The following is a 20,754-nucleotide window of genomic DNA, read 5'->3' on the forward strand; positions in this document are numbered from 1 at the left end:
GCCCCGGAGACGTTCCTCTGCAGAGAGGCGGCGGCGCCCGGCTCACCTGCAGAAGCGCCTCAGAAGGTAGGGAGCGCATAGACGGAGACGCGCCTCCAACTTTGCACTGCCTGAGCTTTCCACGGTGTGCGCCGCGGAGCGAGCTGTCCCTGTGCGGGCGTGTGTGTGTGTGTGTGTGTGTGTGTGTGTGTGTGTTTGCTGACTGTGCCTCAAGATTCCAATAGTAGCTGGGATGTGGCAAAAGCAAACTTAGACGGCTGCTCGTCGTTACCCGAGCTGGCAGTTACTCCTCGCTGGCTGCGTGGACGAGCCCCTCATCTGTCCCGACCCCTGAGAGAAGGACGCAAGGGCAGGGGTGGAGAAAGGGGAGGAGGAGGCAGCAGTTCTCAATTTGGAGGAAAACCCTGAAACATCAAGAAATTGGGGGAGGAGCGAGAGCGGCAGAGATCTTTAATTTGTAGCTCTTCTCTAGAGCTCGGGGAATCAGTTTTGGGGATCGTTAGAAAGGGGACTCAGGGACTGTCCCTTCGGAGGTCTCTGAAGGAGAAGGGTCACGCCAGCCTGCTCCCCAGCTCTCTCCAACTCTAGAAGTCCTAGTTCGGGAGCTTCAGCACCGAGGACAGCGCCCACCCGAGCCCCTGAGCCACTCCTAAGCGGGTCCTACGAAGACCTCCCCCCTCCCCAAGTGCACCTCCCAGTTGAGCTAAACTCTAACCAACTCTTTCTTTCTCTCTTTCCTTCTCTCATTCCGCTCTCTGCCCATCTCTGTGCCGCAGCTAGCGCCCCTAACATGCGGCTGCCGCTGCTTGTGTCCGTGGGCGTCCTGCTGGTGGCTCTCCTGCCCTGCCCGCCATGCAGAGCCCTCCTCAGCCGGGGGCCCGTCCCGGGCGCCCGGCAGGCTCCACAGCACCCGCAGCCCCTGGATTTCTTTCAGCCGCCGCCGCAGCCCCAGCAGCCGCAGGCTCGGCCCGTGCTACTCCGCATGGGGGAGGAATACTTCCTCCGCCTGGGGAACCTCAATAAGAGCCCCGCTGCTCCCCTCTCGCCCGCTTCCTCCTCTCTCGCCGGCGGCAGCGGCAGCGGCCTTTCTTCGGACGAGGTGGCCGCCAACTTTTTCCGCGCATTGCTGCAGCAGCTGCCGCTGCCCCGGCGCCCGCTCGACAGCCCAGCGGGTCCCGCGGAGCGCGGCGCCGAGAACGCCCTCGGCGGCCGCCAGGTGGCACCGGAGAGGGAGAGGCGATCCGAGGAACCGCCCATCTCGCTGGATCTCACCTTCCACCTCCTCCGAGAAGTCTTGGAAATGGCCAGGGCCGAGCAGTTAGCGCAGCGAGCTCACAGCAACAGAAAACTGATGGAGATTGTTGGGAAATGAAACGGTGCGTTTGGCAAAAAAGATTCTGCATTTAGCACAAAAAGTAAAAATAAAAAAGTAAAAACAATACAGTATTCTTTACCATAGCATTGCTCTGATAACCATTTGTTTATTTTTATATAGCTTGAAACGTAGAGGATGTACAGCGAGAGCCTGTACTCCTTAATTAGCATGCACAAAGTGTATTCACGTGCAGTAACAGCAACACAATGTTATTTGTATTGTCTACTTTTAGTTTCCATTTCCAGGTGTCTTTAATGGTGTTTTAAAGAGAGTATAGACCCAGGAGGAAACGTTTTGAAGAAGCTGACAGAAGTCACCCAATTGATTTTGTTGTGGTCTGAGCCAAAGAGAATGTCATTCTCTTGGTGGGTGAGACAAAATCTGTAAGCTCTTTGAATCAACTTTTCCTTGTAAACGTGTCAGTAATAAAATGTCTTTCCAATCCTTGGCCAATTTGGTTGTGTAAGAGAATGTTGAATATTTATATTTTTAATAAAAGCTGCAAAGGTAATCGTGACTTTATTTTTCCTCTTCAATGTTCATAGGGGAAATACTCTCAGCTCCTGGTTGCCTCCAAACTGACTTCAACACAAAAAAACCCACAAAACTTCTTTCATTTTACTTTCTACTAAAAATACAAACATATGTCAGTGGCTTACACAGATCCAGCAATCTCCTTGGGCTCATCTCTGTACCTCAGAATACTCCTCTGAGATTGACTTAATTTGTGAAGTTGCTTCCAGCTCCAAGACTTGGTAATTGTCAAACTGGAAGATTGATTCATAATGGAAATAACATTTAATCCTGATTAACTATAAGATGTGAAATAATTGGGGAGAGTGGGGAGGGAGGAAAGGAAAAGAGGAGAAGGGTTGAGGCAGGGCATTCCTCCAAACTATAGGGCCAGCAAGCTGCATTTTTCTTTTCTAAAAAAAGGCTACTACTTTGGTATCCTCAAGTATTTTTTTCTAAGCTGTTTTCCAATGCCTCCTTCTAATAGGAGAAACTTGATAGCCTCTCCACTTAAAACAACTAAATTTAGTTGCTAGAAAATGGGACTTGGGAAAATTTTTCTTATAAAGAATATCTTGACTTTAATAACTTGATAAATATCCTTCTCATTTCTGTGTATGCCAACCCTAATCACTTTAATTCTTGGAAATATAAACTATCTCTATTCACTTCTAAAATCAAACAGCACATCTAATTAGTTTTATAATGCATTTGCCTTTGGTAGTTTAGTTATAACTTAACAAATTCAATTGAATGTTTAATACTTTGAAATTATTTTGGATGTATGAAGATGCTTCTTCCCTTGGGACCCTTTAAATACACTTGACTAATGGATTAATGAGATAATATGAAACACTGAATAAATCATTATAAGACTAAGTTGTTAAAAACAGCATTTATTTAAGAGTTCATACAGAGTAAAGTTATACTTATGTTCTGAAGGAGGCATTATGGTGGGAGAAATAAAGCATGATTGAAATATATACATATATATAAAATGTGAATTACGTGTGTATATATATTTAAATACATGCAGTTGCTCTGAGTTGTGCATTGATTGGTGCCACAGTGGATACATGAGAAAGTAGACAGTTCCTAGTGGAAGGTCTTTTTCAGTTAAAGTGACTGATATCTGCACATCTAAAACTAAGATTAGAAAAATGTCACAAGAAATGTTCTAGGCTTTCAGCCTTCTGGACTGTGAAAGTGTCACCAGAGTCAAAGAACATTTCTGGATATACATTCAGTGACATCTATTATGGAAAAGAGGTGACTTGTGTGAAACATTTCACACTTTTGGTCACTGCTGTACCTTTTGTCCATACATTGATGAATCAGTCACTCTGAACTGGCGCTGAACCTCACTGACCACCTGCATGGTTGAAGGGAAAGAGGATAAGAGCGACTATGATATAACAACAAAAGCAGTGCCTATGAGAGACGAGAATGTAGTGCCCACTGTTTTCAACACTTGCCACTTGTTACTGACGCACACACACACACACCACACCTACACACCCTTCATAATGTTTCCCACACAATAAAAGATTTGCATAAGATCAAGTTTCTTTTTTTGAATATCTTCTGCAACTATTTTCTCAAAGTATTGTTTTCCCTCAATGTGTTAGATAAGTCATCTGGAATTCAAGGGTGTTTTTTGCAGAAATCCTGTTCAGAGGTCCCTTTCATCATCTGCATCATGTTAATTTCATCTGGGTTCCCTGCTGCCTGTGGTATCTCAGCCAGGCAGACAGAGGGGCAGCAGTTGGAATGAACATCATTCATTCAGGGAGTTCAACCAGGAAAAGGAGAAGACATGGCGAGCTGGCTCAGAATCAGCTCCATTCCCACTGCCTGAAGCTGCAGCCTGTCCCTGGAGGGGAGGGTTCTCAGATCCAATCTGCAACAGAAGAAAATTTGAATCAGAGGAAGAAGAGGCTAGTCCTTTTGGGATTGGTCCAGTCACTTTTCTACTGAGGAGAAAGGATAATAATAATAATAATTATACAGGACACAATTATTATTAGGGATAGAAAGCAAGCTCAGGTTATCTTGGCCATGGCCAAGAGCCATGAAAGTGACTCACACTCATGATCCAAAGAGGGGCAACAGTAATGCATGCAGTGGCGGGAAGTTCTTGGGAAAGAGTCCAGGCTATTCGACATTTTTTTTAAGTCCACTTGTACATGATTTACTGAGATGAAAGTCGCATTGAAACTAACAGGAATTTGGGTTTAGAAAAGTCTGTGGAATAAATAAAATCCTAATTTAAATGACATTGCTACATCACATGACATCCCAGGACATATTATTATAATCTCTTCACTGCTAAATTAAGAATTTCTATCAGGATATGAATATATATATTAATTTTTGCAAAACTGCAGGCTTAGTTTTGAGCAAATCATGAATGAAAGGACTTTTTTTCTCTAAGCGATAAAATCTAATAACATCAATATTTCTAAAGCGATATCTATCTTTTATGTAGACTTCTCTATAAAAGGTATCTATTTTATAGATACTAGACAGATACAAATTGTGATTTTGAAATAATTGATCAATTTAATCTCATAAGTGAAATTTATTTATGTTGTTTCGAGTTTAAAAAATAATAACAATGCAATGAGGGACAATCATAAAGAAGTCTTGCTGAAATGCAATTTGATGTATATATTCAAACTCCTTACATTTTTTTTTTTTTTATAATTTTATTTATTTACTCCCCCAAAGCCCCAGTAGATAGTTGTATGTCATTGCTGCACATCCTTCTAGCTGCTGTACGTGGGACGCGGCCTCAGCGTGGCCGGAGCAGCGGTGCGATGGTGCGCGCCCGGGATCCAAACCCGAGCCGCCAGCAGCAGAGCGCACGCGCCCAACCGCCAAGCCACGGGGCCGGCCCTCAAACTCCTTACACGTAAGGGTACCATGACAAACACAGTTCTTCCTAGAACTACAAAGACAGGCTAATATATTCTGATGACTTCACTGGAAAATTATCCCACTGGATTAGAATGCCACTGATTGATATCAAAGCAATGAGGTAGGCACATGCATTCAGCTCAGAAGCCCCGGTGATCTCAGGAAGCTGCTATATGAATGGGCAACACATGGCACAGGCAAAGCAGAACTGTGGTAAGTATGTTGCTTTGTTGCCACTCAAAATAGTTTTGAGTGAAAAATGAGTGTTTGTCCTACGCTTTACCAGATTTTACCCTAAAGATATGTTTTGGGGTAATGTTTCAAGTTCAGTAAAATTATCCCAAGTCTTTATGGCTTTGAGATTATCCCTCCCATTGCCTTGTTGCTCACTGATAGGAAGTTAAGAAGGGCCATGAACTCATATTAGCCTAAGTAGAATAAAACTGAAGCATGTAGTTTTCTATGAAGGAAGAGTTAAGACATCAAGTGCAACTGGGCTTTTTAGAAAGGCTGCTAGTAGATTCTGTTGGTAACGGGTTAGCTACCTCAGTGTCTTTGGAGTTGAGGTGGAATAAACATCATCCTCACAGAATCCTGTGCCTTTTGGTGCACATCAAACTCTCCTCTTCCCCATCATAGTCATCTTACTCTCATGAATCCTAAAACAACCCCCAGTGATCTGGGCATATCACTGATGTGTAAAGTCCTTTTCTCTAACCATTCTATAGGGGGGAATGTTGAATTCTGCCTAGATGAACAGACCATCAGGGTCCATCTTGTAGCCTCTCTTCCTTGAAGGCAATTCCTAATCTGGAAGGAAACTTCCATGACAGTTGTTCTGAAATATCTAAAGGCTGAGACTGGAAGGGTCAAGTATTTTCTGCAGAGGGATATAATCCTTGTGAAACTGCTGGTGGCTAACAAACCATTTGGAACTGCTTTTGGAATCTGTATATATTTTTGTGCTTTTCTGTACTCAAGATTAGAATCTATCTTCCATTTAAAATGGTTTAGCTGTTAATACCCTACAGCCTCCAAACTTGGCATTAAATAGTTTGGGTTTGCTGCGTTTACACCCCCATGTTTTCAGTCAGCTATTAGATTTTCCTCCAAACAGTGTGGAGTGATGTTATCTTTCAGAGGAGAAAGGCCAGTGCGAGAGTGGGGACCAGGAGCAGAGATTATCCTGAGTATCTTTAGGTGATTACACCATCTCCTTGGTCTTGTTTATGTAAACTGGAGGACCCACCAACCATCTCAGCAAGGAAGTTTTATGCAAAGAGGCTTAGCCTGGCTCTGAATCCCAGACTAACCACTTATTAGCTGTATGACTCAGACAAGTCACTTAACCTCTCTGAGCCTTAGTTTTCCCTTTTGTAAAACAGAGATGAGACTGTATTTCACAAGGTTGTTGTAAGGACTAAATAAACAAAGTAATACCCCTAAAGCATTTTGCACATGCCTCAGTTACATTAAGCGCTTCATAAATGTCCATTTCCTTCCTTCCTTCCTTTTATTTTCCTTTGATTTCTTTCCTGTTACTATCAAATGTCCTTTGAGAGGAAAAAAATTAATGTTGGATTATGGTACAAGGGTATCATTTCACTGAGGAGGAGCAGGGTGATTAGAGGTGCTTCCATCCAAACCTGTGTGATGGGCAGGCATAATCCTTGACAAGTTCTGTCACCTAGAACCATTTCTTGTCGATGGGGATTAAGGAGCATGCACTCTGCAAGAGGCTTGTGGACATCTGTCTCTGTGTGCAGGACAGTTCCAGGTTGTAGACAGTGTTTGCTTGGCCAGAATGTGTGGCTGCATGGTATTTTGGAAAAAACTTGAACTAGTGGCAAAAATTTAAAAAATGGGGAGCAAGGATGTAGAGAAGTAGAAACTCTGGTGCACTATTGGTGGGAATGTAAAATGGTACAACTGCTGTGGAAAACAGTATGGTGGTTCCTCGAAAACTTAAACGTAGAATTACCATATGATCCAGCAATTCCATTTTTGGGTATATGCCCCAAAAAACTGAAAGCAAGGAGTCACATAGATATTTGCACACCTGTGTTTATAGCAGCACTATTCACGACAGCTAAGAGGTGGAAGCAACCCAAGTGTCCATTAATGGGTGAATAGATAAACAAAATGTGGTATATACATACAATCGAATATCGTTCAACTTTAAATAGGAAGGAAATTCTGACACTTGCTATATCATGGATGAACCTTGAGGACGTTTTACTAAGTGAAATAAGTCAGTCAGAAAAAGACGAATACTGTATGATTCCACTTATATGAGATATATAGAGTAGTCAAATTAATAGAAACAGAAAGTAGAATGGTGGCTGCAAGGAGCCGGGAGTACAGGGCAATGGAGAGTTGCTGTTTAATCGGTATAGAGTTTCAGTTTTGCAAGATGAAAAAGTTCTGCAGATTGGTTGCACAACAATGGGAACATCCTTAACACTACTGAACTGCACACTTAGAAAGGGTCAAGAGGGTAATTTTTATGTTATGTGTTCTTTACCACAATTAAAAGTTCTTTTTTTAATTAGAAGACCTCACATTAAAATTTGGATTTGCAGGTTCTTTTGACAAAGCAGAAATTTAGTAACCCAGAACCTGCATGGAGAGCTGAGCAGCACTGCCCCTTTGGACTGGGTGTGCTCTCTCTCTCCTCTTTCCAGTGCCCACCACTGCCCTTTACCTCCCTGCTGCAAGGCTGGTTTCAGCGGCCATTTATTACCGTGCTTGTACAGTTGCTATGCTCAGAGTAGAGCTAAGAGGAAAGCAAACTGTGTCATGTATTCATGCTTCTACTATCACTTTTCTTTTACCTGGCCTGCTTTTTCATTAATGTTACCTTCTTGGTCTCTAAAGGCACACAAGCTTGTTGCTCTTAACAGAAGGCTAGTTTTTAGTAGGAAGGTGTCAAAGAAAAGAGTAAAATGCTCAGTGGTCTTTGGCTTAATTTTTATGCTAATTGTGATCAATTAAAAAAAAAGCCAACTGCTTCTTGTGGCAAGATTCTTGACAATCAAAGCATGAAGCTGCCTTCAGTGTTCAATTGCGGCCAGATGTGTCCCTGGGTGCTTAGTACAGGGGATATAACTGGGTGCAGATTGGTGAACATGCTCTTGTTCTGGCTTGGGGGCAACACCAGCAGCCCTCTTTACCTAAATGCACCTTGCACCACATGACTCACCGAATGAACAAAACTAAACAGATGATTTCCCAATATTCACTCGGGCACAAGTCTGGGTAAACACATTCAGGAGGGAAATAATTTTTTTAGCTGGCCCAAAGTGAAAGAGTGAGCTCTGCCAGGTCATTTTGATCAGTAACCAGTGAGTGCCCTCAGGCTGCCTCTAGGCTCCCCAGGACCTCCATGAAGTGCCAGCCTTAGCCCTTCCCCAAAACATCTTTCTCTACACCACCCACAATCCTGATCCATTAAAAAGTACCTGTCCTGTTCCATTTTCTCAGGGTTATCCAAGTGATAGTAATCGACCTGATAAACTGAATTGCAACTCAGACATTAATGGATGATGATGGCTTAATGTACACCCCTGCAAGATAGCATTTTACCTAGAGATATCCATGCCTTATCCTGAGGGATGACTATTGTGGACATGTTAGCCACTATGCCAGGCCATTGAAGGGGATCTTGGGGGCAGTGAGGAAATTTGTGTCCAGGCCCCCACACTTGGGCCTCCATCTCTTCTCTGCCACCATGAATGCCAATCACAAATTCAACCGGACAGAAGGACCTGGTTACCACTGTATGTTAAATGCCATTCCTTCTAGGCCAATCCAAAAGAACCCTTGTCCATCTATAATAAAATCCATTTGCCTTAAAGGAATGTGGATAGGAGGGGTAAGGCTAGACTTGAGGCTGTTGAGCGGGCAAACACCCCGTGTCTATCTTGCAACTGCTAGGCTGGGTCAAAGAATCAAAGCCAGATGTTGGAAACAGGTGTGGGAAGGAATGCTGAGGTCACATTTAGAATGTTTATTCAGAAAGACTAAACCCAAGCATGACCTACTCCCCTACTTAGCATTCCTGAACCTCAGGCCTTTGGATAGCTTAAGATTTATGGATTCCAGTCTGGAAGAGAGAGTATAGCCAAGAACCTGGGCCAGTCATTGATGCCCGAGAAGTAACTGAGGCATGATCCGTGACTCCCAGCCCAGGGTCAAAGCCTGGAAACTCTGTTGGGCAGGTCTGCCATCATGGGCATTTCTTTCACAGGAATGCTGATATTTCTGCTCGGTGGCAGAACAACCAAGATATGTTAGAAACATAGCACAGGGCTTTGAAAATATAGCACGCTCTCCATGAATGCTACAGGAAGAAGGAAATAGGTACCTCCTAAAAGAGCTCTGGAAGGAAAACTCTCACCAAGAAGCATTCTTTCTTGGGAGGATTTACAGCTGTATACACTAAGGGTTGAAGGGATGGATGAAGGGAGTGGATTGGGGGCTTCGTTGCCATTAACTGCTTCCTTCTTGCTAAGGGAAGATTAGCAACCACAGTAATTTCCTCAGGCCTATGAAACAAGAAGAAACTAAGCTCACTCACTTTTTCTTGACCTGGAGGAAGATGCACAGTGTATGCTGTTTGGTTTGTTTTAAACATGGTGTCTAGGAGTTGATGGGGTCAGGTGGGGAGCAGGAAGGAGAAGCTAAAAATATTGATAACACAGCCTGGCAAAAATGTAAAGCCAGGCTTCTTCTCAGATATGGACCTGAAGATTGTGTGTCCAGTACACAGTGTATGTGTGTGTATGCACCCTTTCTGAAAGGAGAACTGAGTTACAAAGAACTGCTAATTAGATCATTCATTCCTCACAGACAAAGGGCTTGCTTTGTGTTAAGCACATAGTCCAAACAGGTTCTCCTCAAGAGCCATTGGAGGTCAATAGTGTTATTATGCCCAATTTATGGATGAGAAAACTCAGACTCAGGAAGGTTGAGAAACTTGCTCAAAGTAACTCTAAGGAGAAAGTGCTGAGAGTTGTTAATAGTGACTACAAATCCAGAGAGAAAAGGGGCAGGGATAGGGCAGACTCGGGATAGGCCAACTCTACTTCTGGAAGTCAGATAGAGAGAGGCAGGCTGGTCAGCAGCAGGGAGAGCAACTAAAGGAATGGAGCTCTCATTTGCAACGGACAGCCATGTCCCTGCAAGCAGTGGAGGCCTACAAACGACCTCTCTGTGCGCTGTGAGGCTGTGCCAATGCGTCATGAGTGGGGAGTCAAAGCAGAGGAGCCCTCGGTTACATTAGTTTTGCTTTAGTCACATCAACTCAGGTAAAGTGGGGATTCACTCACTTGTCCTAGATGCGGGCGTGGCCTCCATTATACTGCACTCCGTGGTGGAGGACAAGACAGCACTGCGCACCAAGCTCCCAGCTGCTCTGTGATCTTGAGCAACTCACTCATCCTCTATGATCCTCCACTATAAAATGGGGAAGTTTAACAATTCTGACTGTACAGGGTTGTTGTGAGTTTTAAATGAGAGAATCTCTATGAAAGACTTTGTAAATGACAAAGCAAAGTACACACATGAGTTACAGCCATTGCCACGTGGCATTGTTTTTTTAGATGCAGCAACATGAGGGTGGATTAATTCTTTGTTTTGTGTGCTGTAGTGGGGAAAGGGGCATTTCATGGAAATCACTGAGATACATAAATACAGACAGAAAAAATCCACAGGATGTACAACACTAACAAGTGTCTTAGGTTAAACCAGAATAAGAAAAAATTTAAAAACACAAGAAGCAAAACTCAACTAGCTATGTCCTAACAACCCCCTCAGAGAGCTCTCCCTGGTGCCTGCATTACTGATTTCATGGATTGCAGAGCTGTAGGCACGGGTTGCCGGGGGAAATGAATTCATTACACTGCTCACACACAATTTACATTATATTTCCCTCTTTAAAATGGAGACAGCCATTTTAGCTTCTTATCAAAGTGACATTTACTAAGGATGCTATTCGATCCTGAGAAATGTAGTCTATAGTTTTAGTATAGATATTTTTTGGTCCTTCTAGAAAGGCCTCCAAATTGGCAGTTAGGATGTCACTTTCCCAGCAAGAAAAAATGCCCAGAAGAAGAAAATTGCAGTTGTTGGATACAAATGAAAAAGCGTTAATAACGTAAATATAATAGCTTCATTAAAACTTACTGTTTAAGAAAAATCTTATTCTCTCCTACAATTTTTTTTATGTAAAAATGCCTGCATTTCATTATCATAACTTCTTATAATTTCCAGGATCATTAAGTCCTGGACAATGTTATACAGCCCAGTCCCAAGCACAGATCAGTTTTCTCCTTATTTATTTATTTATTTACTTATTTATTTATTTATTGAGGAACTTCAGCCCTGAGCTAACATCTGTTGCCAATCCTCCTCTTTTTTGCTGAGGAAGACTGGCCCTGGGCTAACATCCATGCCCATCTTCCTCCACTTTATATGGGACACCGCCACAGCATGGCTTGATAAGCAGTGCTTATGTTCGTGCCCGGGATCCGAACCTGCAAACCCTGGGCTGCCAAAGTGGAGCGAGTGAACTTAACCACTATGCCACCGGGCTGGCCTCAGTTTTCTCTATATTCTTCCAAGCTGAAATTTCAGCACAGTCAGGGTACCTGGCATATCAGCGATTTGTAAACTTCGATCTCCTAATTTGTAAAAACACAAGCAATAGCTCTCGTAGGGATTTCTGTTTGAAAATAATTTGACACCCTGAATACCTCAATTAAATTTAGAGAATATAGTTAAATTTTCATTCATTTCAGTTTGTTTTGGAAAATTAAATAGATCATTTCAAAGAACACAGGACCTATAGTCACACTCATGGGAAATCATGTGCTTGGTTTCCTGCTTTATTTTTTTAAATGTTCTATAATACCTTGTGAAATTAATCTAACTCAGAAAAGAAGCTTTCCAGCCCTCTAGCCTCAGGCACCTCTCACCTCTCAGTCTCTGGTGGCAGCTGGAGTTGATATTTGCCCTTGAAATCTGAGTGAATGGTTTGGTCTTAAAGGTCATTTGCATGAAAATACTTTTACATTTTTGCATGTGACAATTTGTGGAGACCCAGGGCTCCACTTGGCTGCTTCTCCCCCAACTTTGGCCTATTGTTCATCCTAGCTTAAGAAAATATGAATTTTTTGTTGTTGAGTTGTATGAGTTCTTTATATATTTTGGATATTAACCCCTTATCAAATATATGATTTACAAATATCTTCTCCCAATTGGTAAGTTGTCTTTTCGTTTTGTTGATGGTTTCCTTTGCTGTACAGAGCTTTTTAGTTTAATGTAGTCCCATTTATTTATTTTTTCTATGGTTTCCCTTGTCTGAGGAGACATTTCCAAAAAGATACTGCTAAAACTGATGTCAAAGAGTATACTGCCTACGTCTTCTTCTAGGAGTTTTATGGTTTCAGGTCTCATATTCAAGTCTTTAATCCATTTTGAGTTGATTTTTGTGTATAGTGTAAGATAATGGTCTACTTGTGTTCTTTTGCATTTTGTTGTCCAGGTTTCTCAACACCATTTATTGAAGACACTTTCCTTTCTCCATTGTATGTTCTTGGCTCCTTTGTCAAAAATTAGCTGTCCATAGACGTGTGGGTCTATTTCTGGGCTCTCAATTCTGTTCCATTGACCTGTGTGTCTATTTTTCTGCCAGTACCATGCTGTTTTGATTACTATAGCTTTGTAGTATACTTTGAAATCAGGGAGTGTGATGCCTCCAGCTTTGTTCTTTTTTCTCAGGATGGCTTTGGCTATTCGGGGTCTTTTTTTGTTCCATGTAAATTTTAGGATTCTTTGTTCTATTTCTGTGAAAAATGTCATTGGAACTTTGATAGGGATTGCACTGAATCTGTAGATTGCTTTAGGGTGTATGGATATTTTAACTACGTTAATTCTTCCAATCCACGAGCATGGAATATCTTTCCATTTCTTTGTGTCTTCTTCCAGTTCTTTCAACGATGTCTTATAGTTTTCAGTGTACAGGTCTTTTACCTCCTTGGTTAAATTTATTCCTAGGTATGTTACGCTTTTTGTTGCAATTGTACATGGGATTATATTCTTGATTTCTCTTTCTGCTAGAACACATGCAACTCAACAACAAAAAAACAAACAACCCAATTGAAAAATGGGCAGATGATCTTTGTGTGTGAGGAAGATCAGCCCTGTGCTAACATCTGCTAATCCTCCTCTTTTTTTCTTTTTTTTTTGCTGAGGAAGACTGGCCCTGGGCTAACATCCATGCCCATCTTCCTCCACTTTACATGGGACACCACCACAGCATGGCTTGCCAAGCGGTGTGTCGGTGCACGCCTGGGATCCGAACTGGTGAACCCCGGCCCGCCGCAGTGGAGCACGTGCACCCAACCGCTTGCGCCACCGGGCCGGCCCCCAGATGATCTGAATAAACAGTTTTCCGAAGAGGATATACAGATGGCCAACAGGCACATGAAAAGATGTTCAATATGTTAGGGAAATGCAAATCAAAACTTCAATGAGATATCACCTCATGCCTGTCAGAAAGGCTATTATTAAAAAGACGAAAAATAAGTGTTGGTGAGTATGTGGAGAAAAGGGAACCCTTGTGCACTGCTGGTGGGAATGTAAATTGGTGCAGCCACTATGGAAAACAGTATGGAGATTTCTCAAAAAATTAAACATAGAACTACCATATGATCCAGCTATTCTACGTCTAGGTATTTATCCAAAGAACACAAAAACACTAATTTGAAAAGATATTTGCATACCTATGTTCATTGCAGCATTATTCACAATTGCCAAGGCTTGGAAACAACCTAAGTGCCCACAGAGGGATGAATGGATAAGGAAGGTGTTATGATCTAACTAATATATATATATATTCGATATACATTTAAATAGATATATATTCAAAGGAATACTACTTAGCCATAAAGAGATGAAATCTTGCCATTTGCAACAACATGGGTGGACCTTGAGGGTATTATGTTATGTGAAATAAGTCAGATGGAGAAAGCCATATACTGTATGATTTCACTAAAATGTGGAAGATAAAATAACAAGGAAAACAAACACATAGATGCAGAGAACAGATTGGTGGTTACCAGAGGAGAAGAGGGGCGGGGAGGGCAAAAGGGGTAAAGACAACATTTACAGAGCTTGGGTTGAGGACTAAGATGGTCATGGGTTAGTTTTCCTTGGCGACCCTTTCTGCACTGGCCTTGACCTCCACACATCCCTTCTGCTGTTTCAGAGTGAAGAGCTCAAAGCTGCGGGTGACCCAGATTGTTCCCAAGTTTCTGCCTCTGAGCTCTTGATGTGCTAAATAGGAAGGGTCTGGGAACACTCGGGACAGGAGAAGAGACCATCTGCACCTTTTCGTCAACACTTGGACCATCTCCGCCAAGAGGACAAGCCCAGTGCCGGAAGTGGCTGGCCTATGACAGGGTGACCTCTGCAGTTCTGTGGAAACTGGTTTAGACAGGACAAGGAGGGAACTAGGGCATAGATGTGTCATGAAAATGTACATAGACATTAGATGAAAAAGCAATTTACATCAAAACTAAAAATAGGGCCCCACAGACCAGTGACAACTAATCATGAGATCGGGAAGTTCAGCCTCGTCACTTAAAAGCATCTGGCACCTCAGCCATCCTGGCCCTTGCTATGCAAGCCCTGTGCACGGCTGGGGGAGGAAGGAGAGACAGGTGTGTTGGATTTAGGCTGTGAGGCTTTCCCCATGGACAGCCATTTGGAATGCCATAAGGATTGTCAGCATCTTCCTCCTCCAGGCTCCTTCTCACCTGCCCCTATCTTTTCTAAGCTGCCTCAAAAGAGAGTATATGTGAGTGAGGACCCTCTCTATATCCATTCAAGCAGGCAGACACAAAAAGAGGAGAGATAGAAAAGAAGTTATTTTTTTTAACATTTGGGATAAATTCTTCAAGAAAATGTAACAATGCTATGCAGACTCTGAACTCACCTCCTCCCGCGGACACAGCCAATTTACAACTACTGGTGGAAAAATTACCCCTGAGACAGAACTGAAAACTGGATAAGAGGAACTCCTGCAACAACGGACAATCCTAACTGAGGTGGAAGAGGCAGAAACTCCCTTCTGGAGAAAAAAACGCCACCTTCACAAGCCACCAGCTTCATGGCCGCCGGGAGCAGCCCACAGGTACGCACCCTCCCTGGAGGCGCGGGGCCCTGAGCCGGGGGGAGCGCCCCCGCTGTGGGCATTTTGTGGACCCAGCACAATCGAGACCAGTGGCATAATATCTGACTGCCTGCTATTAAAACATTGGGGAGTACCCCCAGAAAAGCTGGTTCACAAAGAAACTAAAACCGGCTCTTAAAGGGCCTGCGCGCAAACGCACCCGTTTCAGAAAGCATCCTAAAATCACCAAAAAGAAAGGTGCATAGTGCTTTGGTGAAAAGAGACTCACCTGATAGGCCCTGAGTGCATCTCGGTGAGGGGTGAGACCTCTCCAGGGACTGGGACATTGGTGGCGGCCATTGTTGTGGCCTGGTGTGGGCGTGCTGACACAGATGCCATTGGAGTTCTCCCTGAGGCCTGCTAGCCCAGGGTCTGCCCCACCCACTAGAGCACCGATGTAATCCAGCTCAGCCAGGGCGGGCAGCCCACCCTAGAGACTGGCCCCACCCAACAACTAGCCCTCAGGCAACTTGTGGGCCTGCATAGATTGGTGACTGGCTTCTCTGCAGCCTGGCAACTGAGCCGACTTCAGTGGGGCAGGGCATGCACAAGGAGCGGGTGGAGAGTATGGGGCGCTGCTGGAGTGTGTGGGGCTCCCACCGTGGAGAGACTGGGTCCACGTCGGGAGGTCAGGGCGCACACACGGGGCAGGACTATGTTGACTGTGTGTGTGGACCTGTGGGCGGCAGGGCTTGTCAGCTGCAGAAGACTTGTGCTTCTCAAAGACCCACATAGGGGGTTTGCCCCACCTTCCAAAGTCTGAAACAATTGGGTGCTCCCATGCCTGAGGCCAGCCCCACCCAGCTGCAATACTCAGAGAGCTGACAAGAGCCCTAAAGCCTGGAGGCTTATGGCAATCGTAAGCCCCTAAGCCTAACCACCTGCCACGCTGGGGGTCTATTCACTTAAAAGAAATACTGCAACACAAATGTGGTATTAGAACTTGGAGCCAACTGTGCTGGGGCTCCTCACACCTGATAAAGAGACTGAAGGGCCCACAACAACTACAAACAGCTGAGCATTACAACAGCTGACCAGGAGCTTAACTCTGCCTACCTGGGTGCATACAGGGAGAGGAAACAGACCACAACAGAAGGACACACGTAGCCCACATAGGGGTCACCCCTGAAACATTGAGAACTGAGGGAAGCACACTGCAGGACTCCTAAGGCATCACTTGCATAAGGTCACCTATCCAAGAGCAGGAGATGTAGCTGACCTACCTAATACATAGACACAAGCACAGGGAAAGAGGCAAAATGAGGAGGCAAAGGAATACATTCCAAGTAAGGGAACAGGACAAAACTCCAGAAAAGGAACTAAGTGAAACAGAAATGAGCAAGCTACCCAACAGAGAGTTCAAACTAAGAGTGTTAAGGATGCTCACTGATGTGGGAAGAGGAATAGATGAACTCAGTGAGAATGTCAACAAAGAAATGGAAGATGTAAAAAAGAACCAATCAGAAATGAAGAATACAATACTGGAAATGAAAAATTCGCTAGAGGGACTCAAAAGCAGAGTAGAGGATACAGAAGAACAGATCTGCGAGCTGGACAAAAGAATAGAAGAAATTACCCAAGCTGAACAGGTAAAAGAGAAAAGAATTAAAAAAAGTGAGGACAGTCTAAGGGACCTCTGGGACAACATCAAGCGCACTAACATCTGTGTTATAGGTGTCCCAGAAGGAGAAGAGCGAGACAAAGGGGCAGAGAATCTATTTCAAGAAACAATAGATGAAAACTTCCCTAACCTAAGGAAGGAAGCAGACATCCAGGTACAGGAATCACAGAGAGCCCCAAACAAGATAAACCCAAAGAGGCCCACACCAAGACACATCATAATCAAAATGTCTAGAATTAAAGATAAAGAGAGAATCCTAAAAGCTGCCAGAGAAAGACAAGTTACATACAAAGGAAACCCCATAAGGCTATCAGCTGACTTCTCAGCAGAAACCTTACAGGCTAGAAGAGAGTGGCACGATATATTTAAAGTGCTAAAAGGAAAACACTTACAGCCAAGAATACTCTACCCAGCAAGATTATCATTCAAAATGGAAGGGGAGATCAAAAATTTTCCAGACAAGCAAAAATTAAAGGAGTTTGTCACCAAGAAACCAGTGCTACAAGAAATGTTAAAGGGACTGATTTAAGGGGAAAAGAGAAGACCAAAAATAGGACAAATTATCTATTTCCATGATAAGAGGCCAATGGATACAAATGCACAAAAAAAGAGATTAGATGTGATACCAAAAACATAAAATGAGGGAGGACGGGAGTTAAAGAGTAGAGCTTTCAGACAGAGGTCAAACTAAAGAGACCATCAATTCTGTATAGAAGGAGAAAGGAACAGAGAAGGACTACTAAAACACTGAGAAAAAAAGTTAAAAAATGGCAGTAAGTACATACTTATCAATAGCTACTTTAAACGTCAATGGACTACATGCCCCAATTAAAAGGCATAGTGTGGCTGATTGGATAAAACACCAAGACCCATATATATGCTGCATACAAGAGACACACTTCAGACCTAAAGACACTCACAAACTGAAAGTGAAGGGATGGAAAAAGATACTCCACGCAAATGGCAATGAAAAGAAAGCTGGGGTAGCAGTACTCATATCAGACAAAATAGACTTGAAAACAAAAACTGTAAAAAGAGACAAAGAAGGGCATTACATAATGATCAAGGGAACAATCCAACAAGAGGATATAATGCTTGTAAATATCTACGCACCCAATGTAGTGGCACCTAAATATATAAAGCAATTATTAACAGACATAAAAACAGAAATAGACAGTAACACAATAAAAGTAGGGGACTTTAACACTCCACTTACACCAACGGATAGCTCATCCAAACAGAAGATCAATAAGGAAACATTGGCCTTAAATGGCACACTAGAACATCTGGACCTAGTAGATATATACAGAGCATTCCATCCAAAAACCAAAGAATACACGTTCTTTTCAAATGCACATGGAACATTCTCCAGGATTGATCACATATTAGGCCACAAAGCAAGTCTCCATAAATTTAAGAAGATTGAAATAATACCAAGCATCTTTTCTGACCACAACGGTATGAAACTGGAAATCAACTATAGGAAGAAAATCAGAAAAGCCACAAATATGTGGAGATTAAACAAAATGCTACTGAACAACGACTGGGTCAATGAAGAAATCAAAGAAGAAATCAAAAAATACCTGGAGACAAATGAAAATGAAAATACGACATGCCAGAATTTATGGGATACAGCAAAAGCGGTTCTAAGAGGGAAGTTCATAGCAATACAGGCCTATCTCAACAAACAAGAAAAATCTCAAACAGTCTAACAGTGCACCTAAAGGAACTGGAAAAAGAAGAACAAACAAAGCCCCAAATCAGTAGAAGAAGGGAAACAATAAAAATCAGAGCAGAAATAAATGAAATAGAGACTAAAAAAACAATAGAAAAATTAATAAAACCAAGAGCTGGTTCTTTGAAAAGATCAACAAAATAGACAAACCTTTAGCTAGACTCACCAAGAAAAAAAGAGAGAAGGCACAAATAAGTAAAATCAGAAATGAAAGAGGAGGGCCGGCCCCGTGGCTTGGTGGTTAAGTGCGCGCGCTCTGATGCTGGTGGCCCGGGTTTGGGTCCCGGGCGCGCACCGAGGCACCACTTCTCCGTCCATCCTGAGGCCGAGTCCCACATACAGCAACTAGAAGGATGTGCAGCTATGACATACAACTATCTACTGGGGCTTTGGGGGGAAAAATAAATAAATAAAAAATCTAAAAAAAAAAAAAAAAAAAAAAGAAATGAAAGAGGAGAAATTACAACAGACACCTCAGAAATACAAAAGATTATAAGAGAATACTATGAAAAGCTATATGCCAACCAATTCGACAACCTGGAAGAAAGGGATAAATTCTTAGAATCATACAACCTTCCAAAACTGGATCAAGAAGAAGTAGAGAATTTGAATAGACCAATCACCAGTAAGTAGATTGAAACAGTAATCACAAACCTCCCCAAAAATAAAAGTCCAGGACCAGACGGCTTCCCTGGTGAATTCTACCAAACATTCAAAGAAGACTTAATACCTATCCTTCTCAAACTCTTCCAAAAAATTGAAGAGCGGGGGAAGCTCCCTAACTCATTCTACGAAGCTGACATTACCCTGATACCAAAACCAGACAAGGACAACACAAAAAAGGAAAATTACAGGCCAATATCACTGATGAATATCAATGCAAAAATCCTCAACAAAATACTAGCAAATCGCATACAACAATATGTTAAAAAGATTATACACCATGACCAAGTGGGATTTATTCCAGGTATGCAGGGATGGTTCAACATTTGCAGATCAATCAACGTAATACACCACATTAATAAAATGAAGAATAAAAAGCACATGATCATCTCAATAGATGCAGAGAAAGCATTTGACAAGATCCAGCATCCATTTATGATAAAAACTCTGAATAAAATGCGGATAGAAGGAATGTACCTCAACATAATAAAGGCCATATATGACAAACCCACAGCTAATATCATCCTCAATGGTGAAAAACTGAAAGCTATCTCTCTAAGAACAGGAACCAGACAAGGATGCCCACTGTCACCACTCCTATTTAACATAGTACTGGAAGTCCTAGCCAGAGCAATCAGGCAAGACAAAGAAATAAAAGGGATCCAAATTGGAAAGGAAGAAGTGAAACTGTCACTATTTACAGATGACATGATTTTATATATAGAAAACCCTAAAGAATCCACCAGAAAACTTTTAGAAGTAATAAACGAATATGGTAAAGTTGCAGGATACAAAATCAACATACAAAAATCAGTTGCATTTCTATACACTAACAATGAAGTAGCAGAAAGAGAAATTCAGAATACCATCCCATTTACAATTGCAACAAAAAGAATAAAATACCTAGGAATAAACTTAACCAAAGAGGTGAAAGATCTGTACACCGAAAACTATAAAACATTGCTGAAAGAAATTGAAGAAGACACAAAGAAATGGAAAGATATTCCATGCTCTTGGATTGGAAGAATTAACATAGTTAAGATGTCCATACTTCCTAAAGCAATCTATAGATTCAATGCAATCCCTATCAAAGTTCCAACAACATTTTTCACAGAAATAGAACAAAGAATCCTAAAATTTATATGGAACAACAAAAGACCCCGAATAGCTAAAGGAATCCTGAGAAAAAAGAACAAAGCTGGAGGTATCACACTCCCTGATTTCAAAATATACTACAAAGCAATAGTAACCAAAACAGCATGGTACTGGCACAAAAACAGACACACAGATCAATGGAATAGAATCGAAAGCCCAGAAATAAACCCACACATCTATGGACAGCTAATCTTTGACAAAGGAGCCAAGAACATACAATGGAGAAAAGAAAGTCTCTTCAACAAATGGTGTTGGGAAAACTGGATAGCCATATGCAAAAAAATGAAAGTAGACCCTTACCTTACACCATACACAAAAATTAACTCAAAATGGATTAAAGACTTGAATGTAAGACCTGAAACTATGAAACTTCTAGAAGAAAACATAGGCAGTACGCTCTTTGACATTGGTCTTAGCAACATCTTTTCAAGCACCACGTCTGACCGGGCAAGAGAAACAATAGAAAAAATAAACAAATGGGACTACATCAAACTGAAAAGCTTCTGCACAGCAAAGGAAACCATCAACAAAACGAA

At 42.3% G+C, this 20,754-nt stretch overlaps 2 protein-coding genes across 7 annotated transcripts in view; one reads left to right on the plus strand and one right to left on the minus strand.

Annotated features, from left to right (window-relative positions):
• The first annotated feature begins 790 nt into the window (after positions 1-790).
• CRH (corticotropin releasing hormone) lies at positions 791-1,404 on the plus strand. Its single transcript, XM_004435746.3, has one exon. The coding sequence runs from the start codon at positions 791-793 to the stop codon at positions 1,370-1,372; it is 582 nt and encodes a 193-aa protein (XP_004435803.1). The 3' UTR covers positions 1,373-1,404.
• Positions 1,405-2,795: 1,391 nt separating this feature from the next.
• TRIM55 (tripartite motif containing 55) overlaps positions 2,796-20,754 on the minus strand; it is a 67,990-nt gene continuing 50,031 nt past the window's right edge. For 5 of the 6 annotated variants that reach the window (XM_087420502.1, XM_087420501.1, XM_087420503.1 and 2 more), the window contains one exon: positions 2,796-3,788. In XM_087420502.1, coding sequence (XP_087276628.1) covers positions 3,666-3,788 — 123 coding nt within the window. In that variant the 3' untranslated portion in view covers positions 2,796-3,665. Of the gene's footprint in view, positions 3,789-15,273; positions 15,432-20,754 lie in introns of those variants that run through there. The other variant, XR_015549247.1, reaches the window with a different exon arrangement.

Source organism: Ceratotherium simum, chromosome 31 (assembly GCF_057802395.1).
Source record: "Ceratotherium simum simum isolate JZ-2026a chromosome 31, ASM5780239v1, whole genome shotgun sequence".
In the NCBI taxonomy this organism is placed as follows: Eukaryota; Metazoa; Chordata; class Mammalia; order Perissodactyla; family Rhinocerotidae; genus Ceratotherium; species Ceratotherium simum.

Bases quoted from the DNA above. Each gene is read 5' to 3' on its own strand.
- CRH (XM_004435746.3), top strand. From the start codon at position 791: ATGCGGCTGCCGCTGCTTGTGTCCGTGGGCGTCCTGCTGGTGGCTCTC.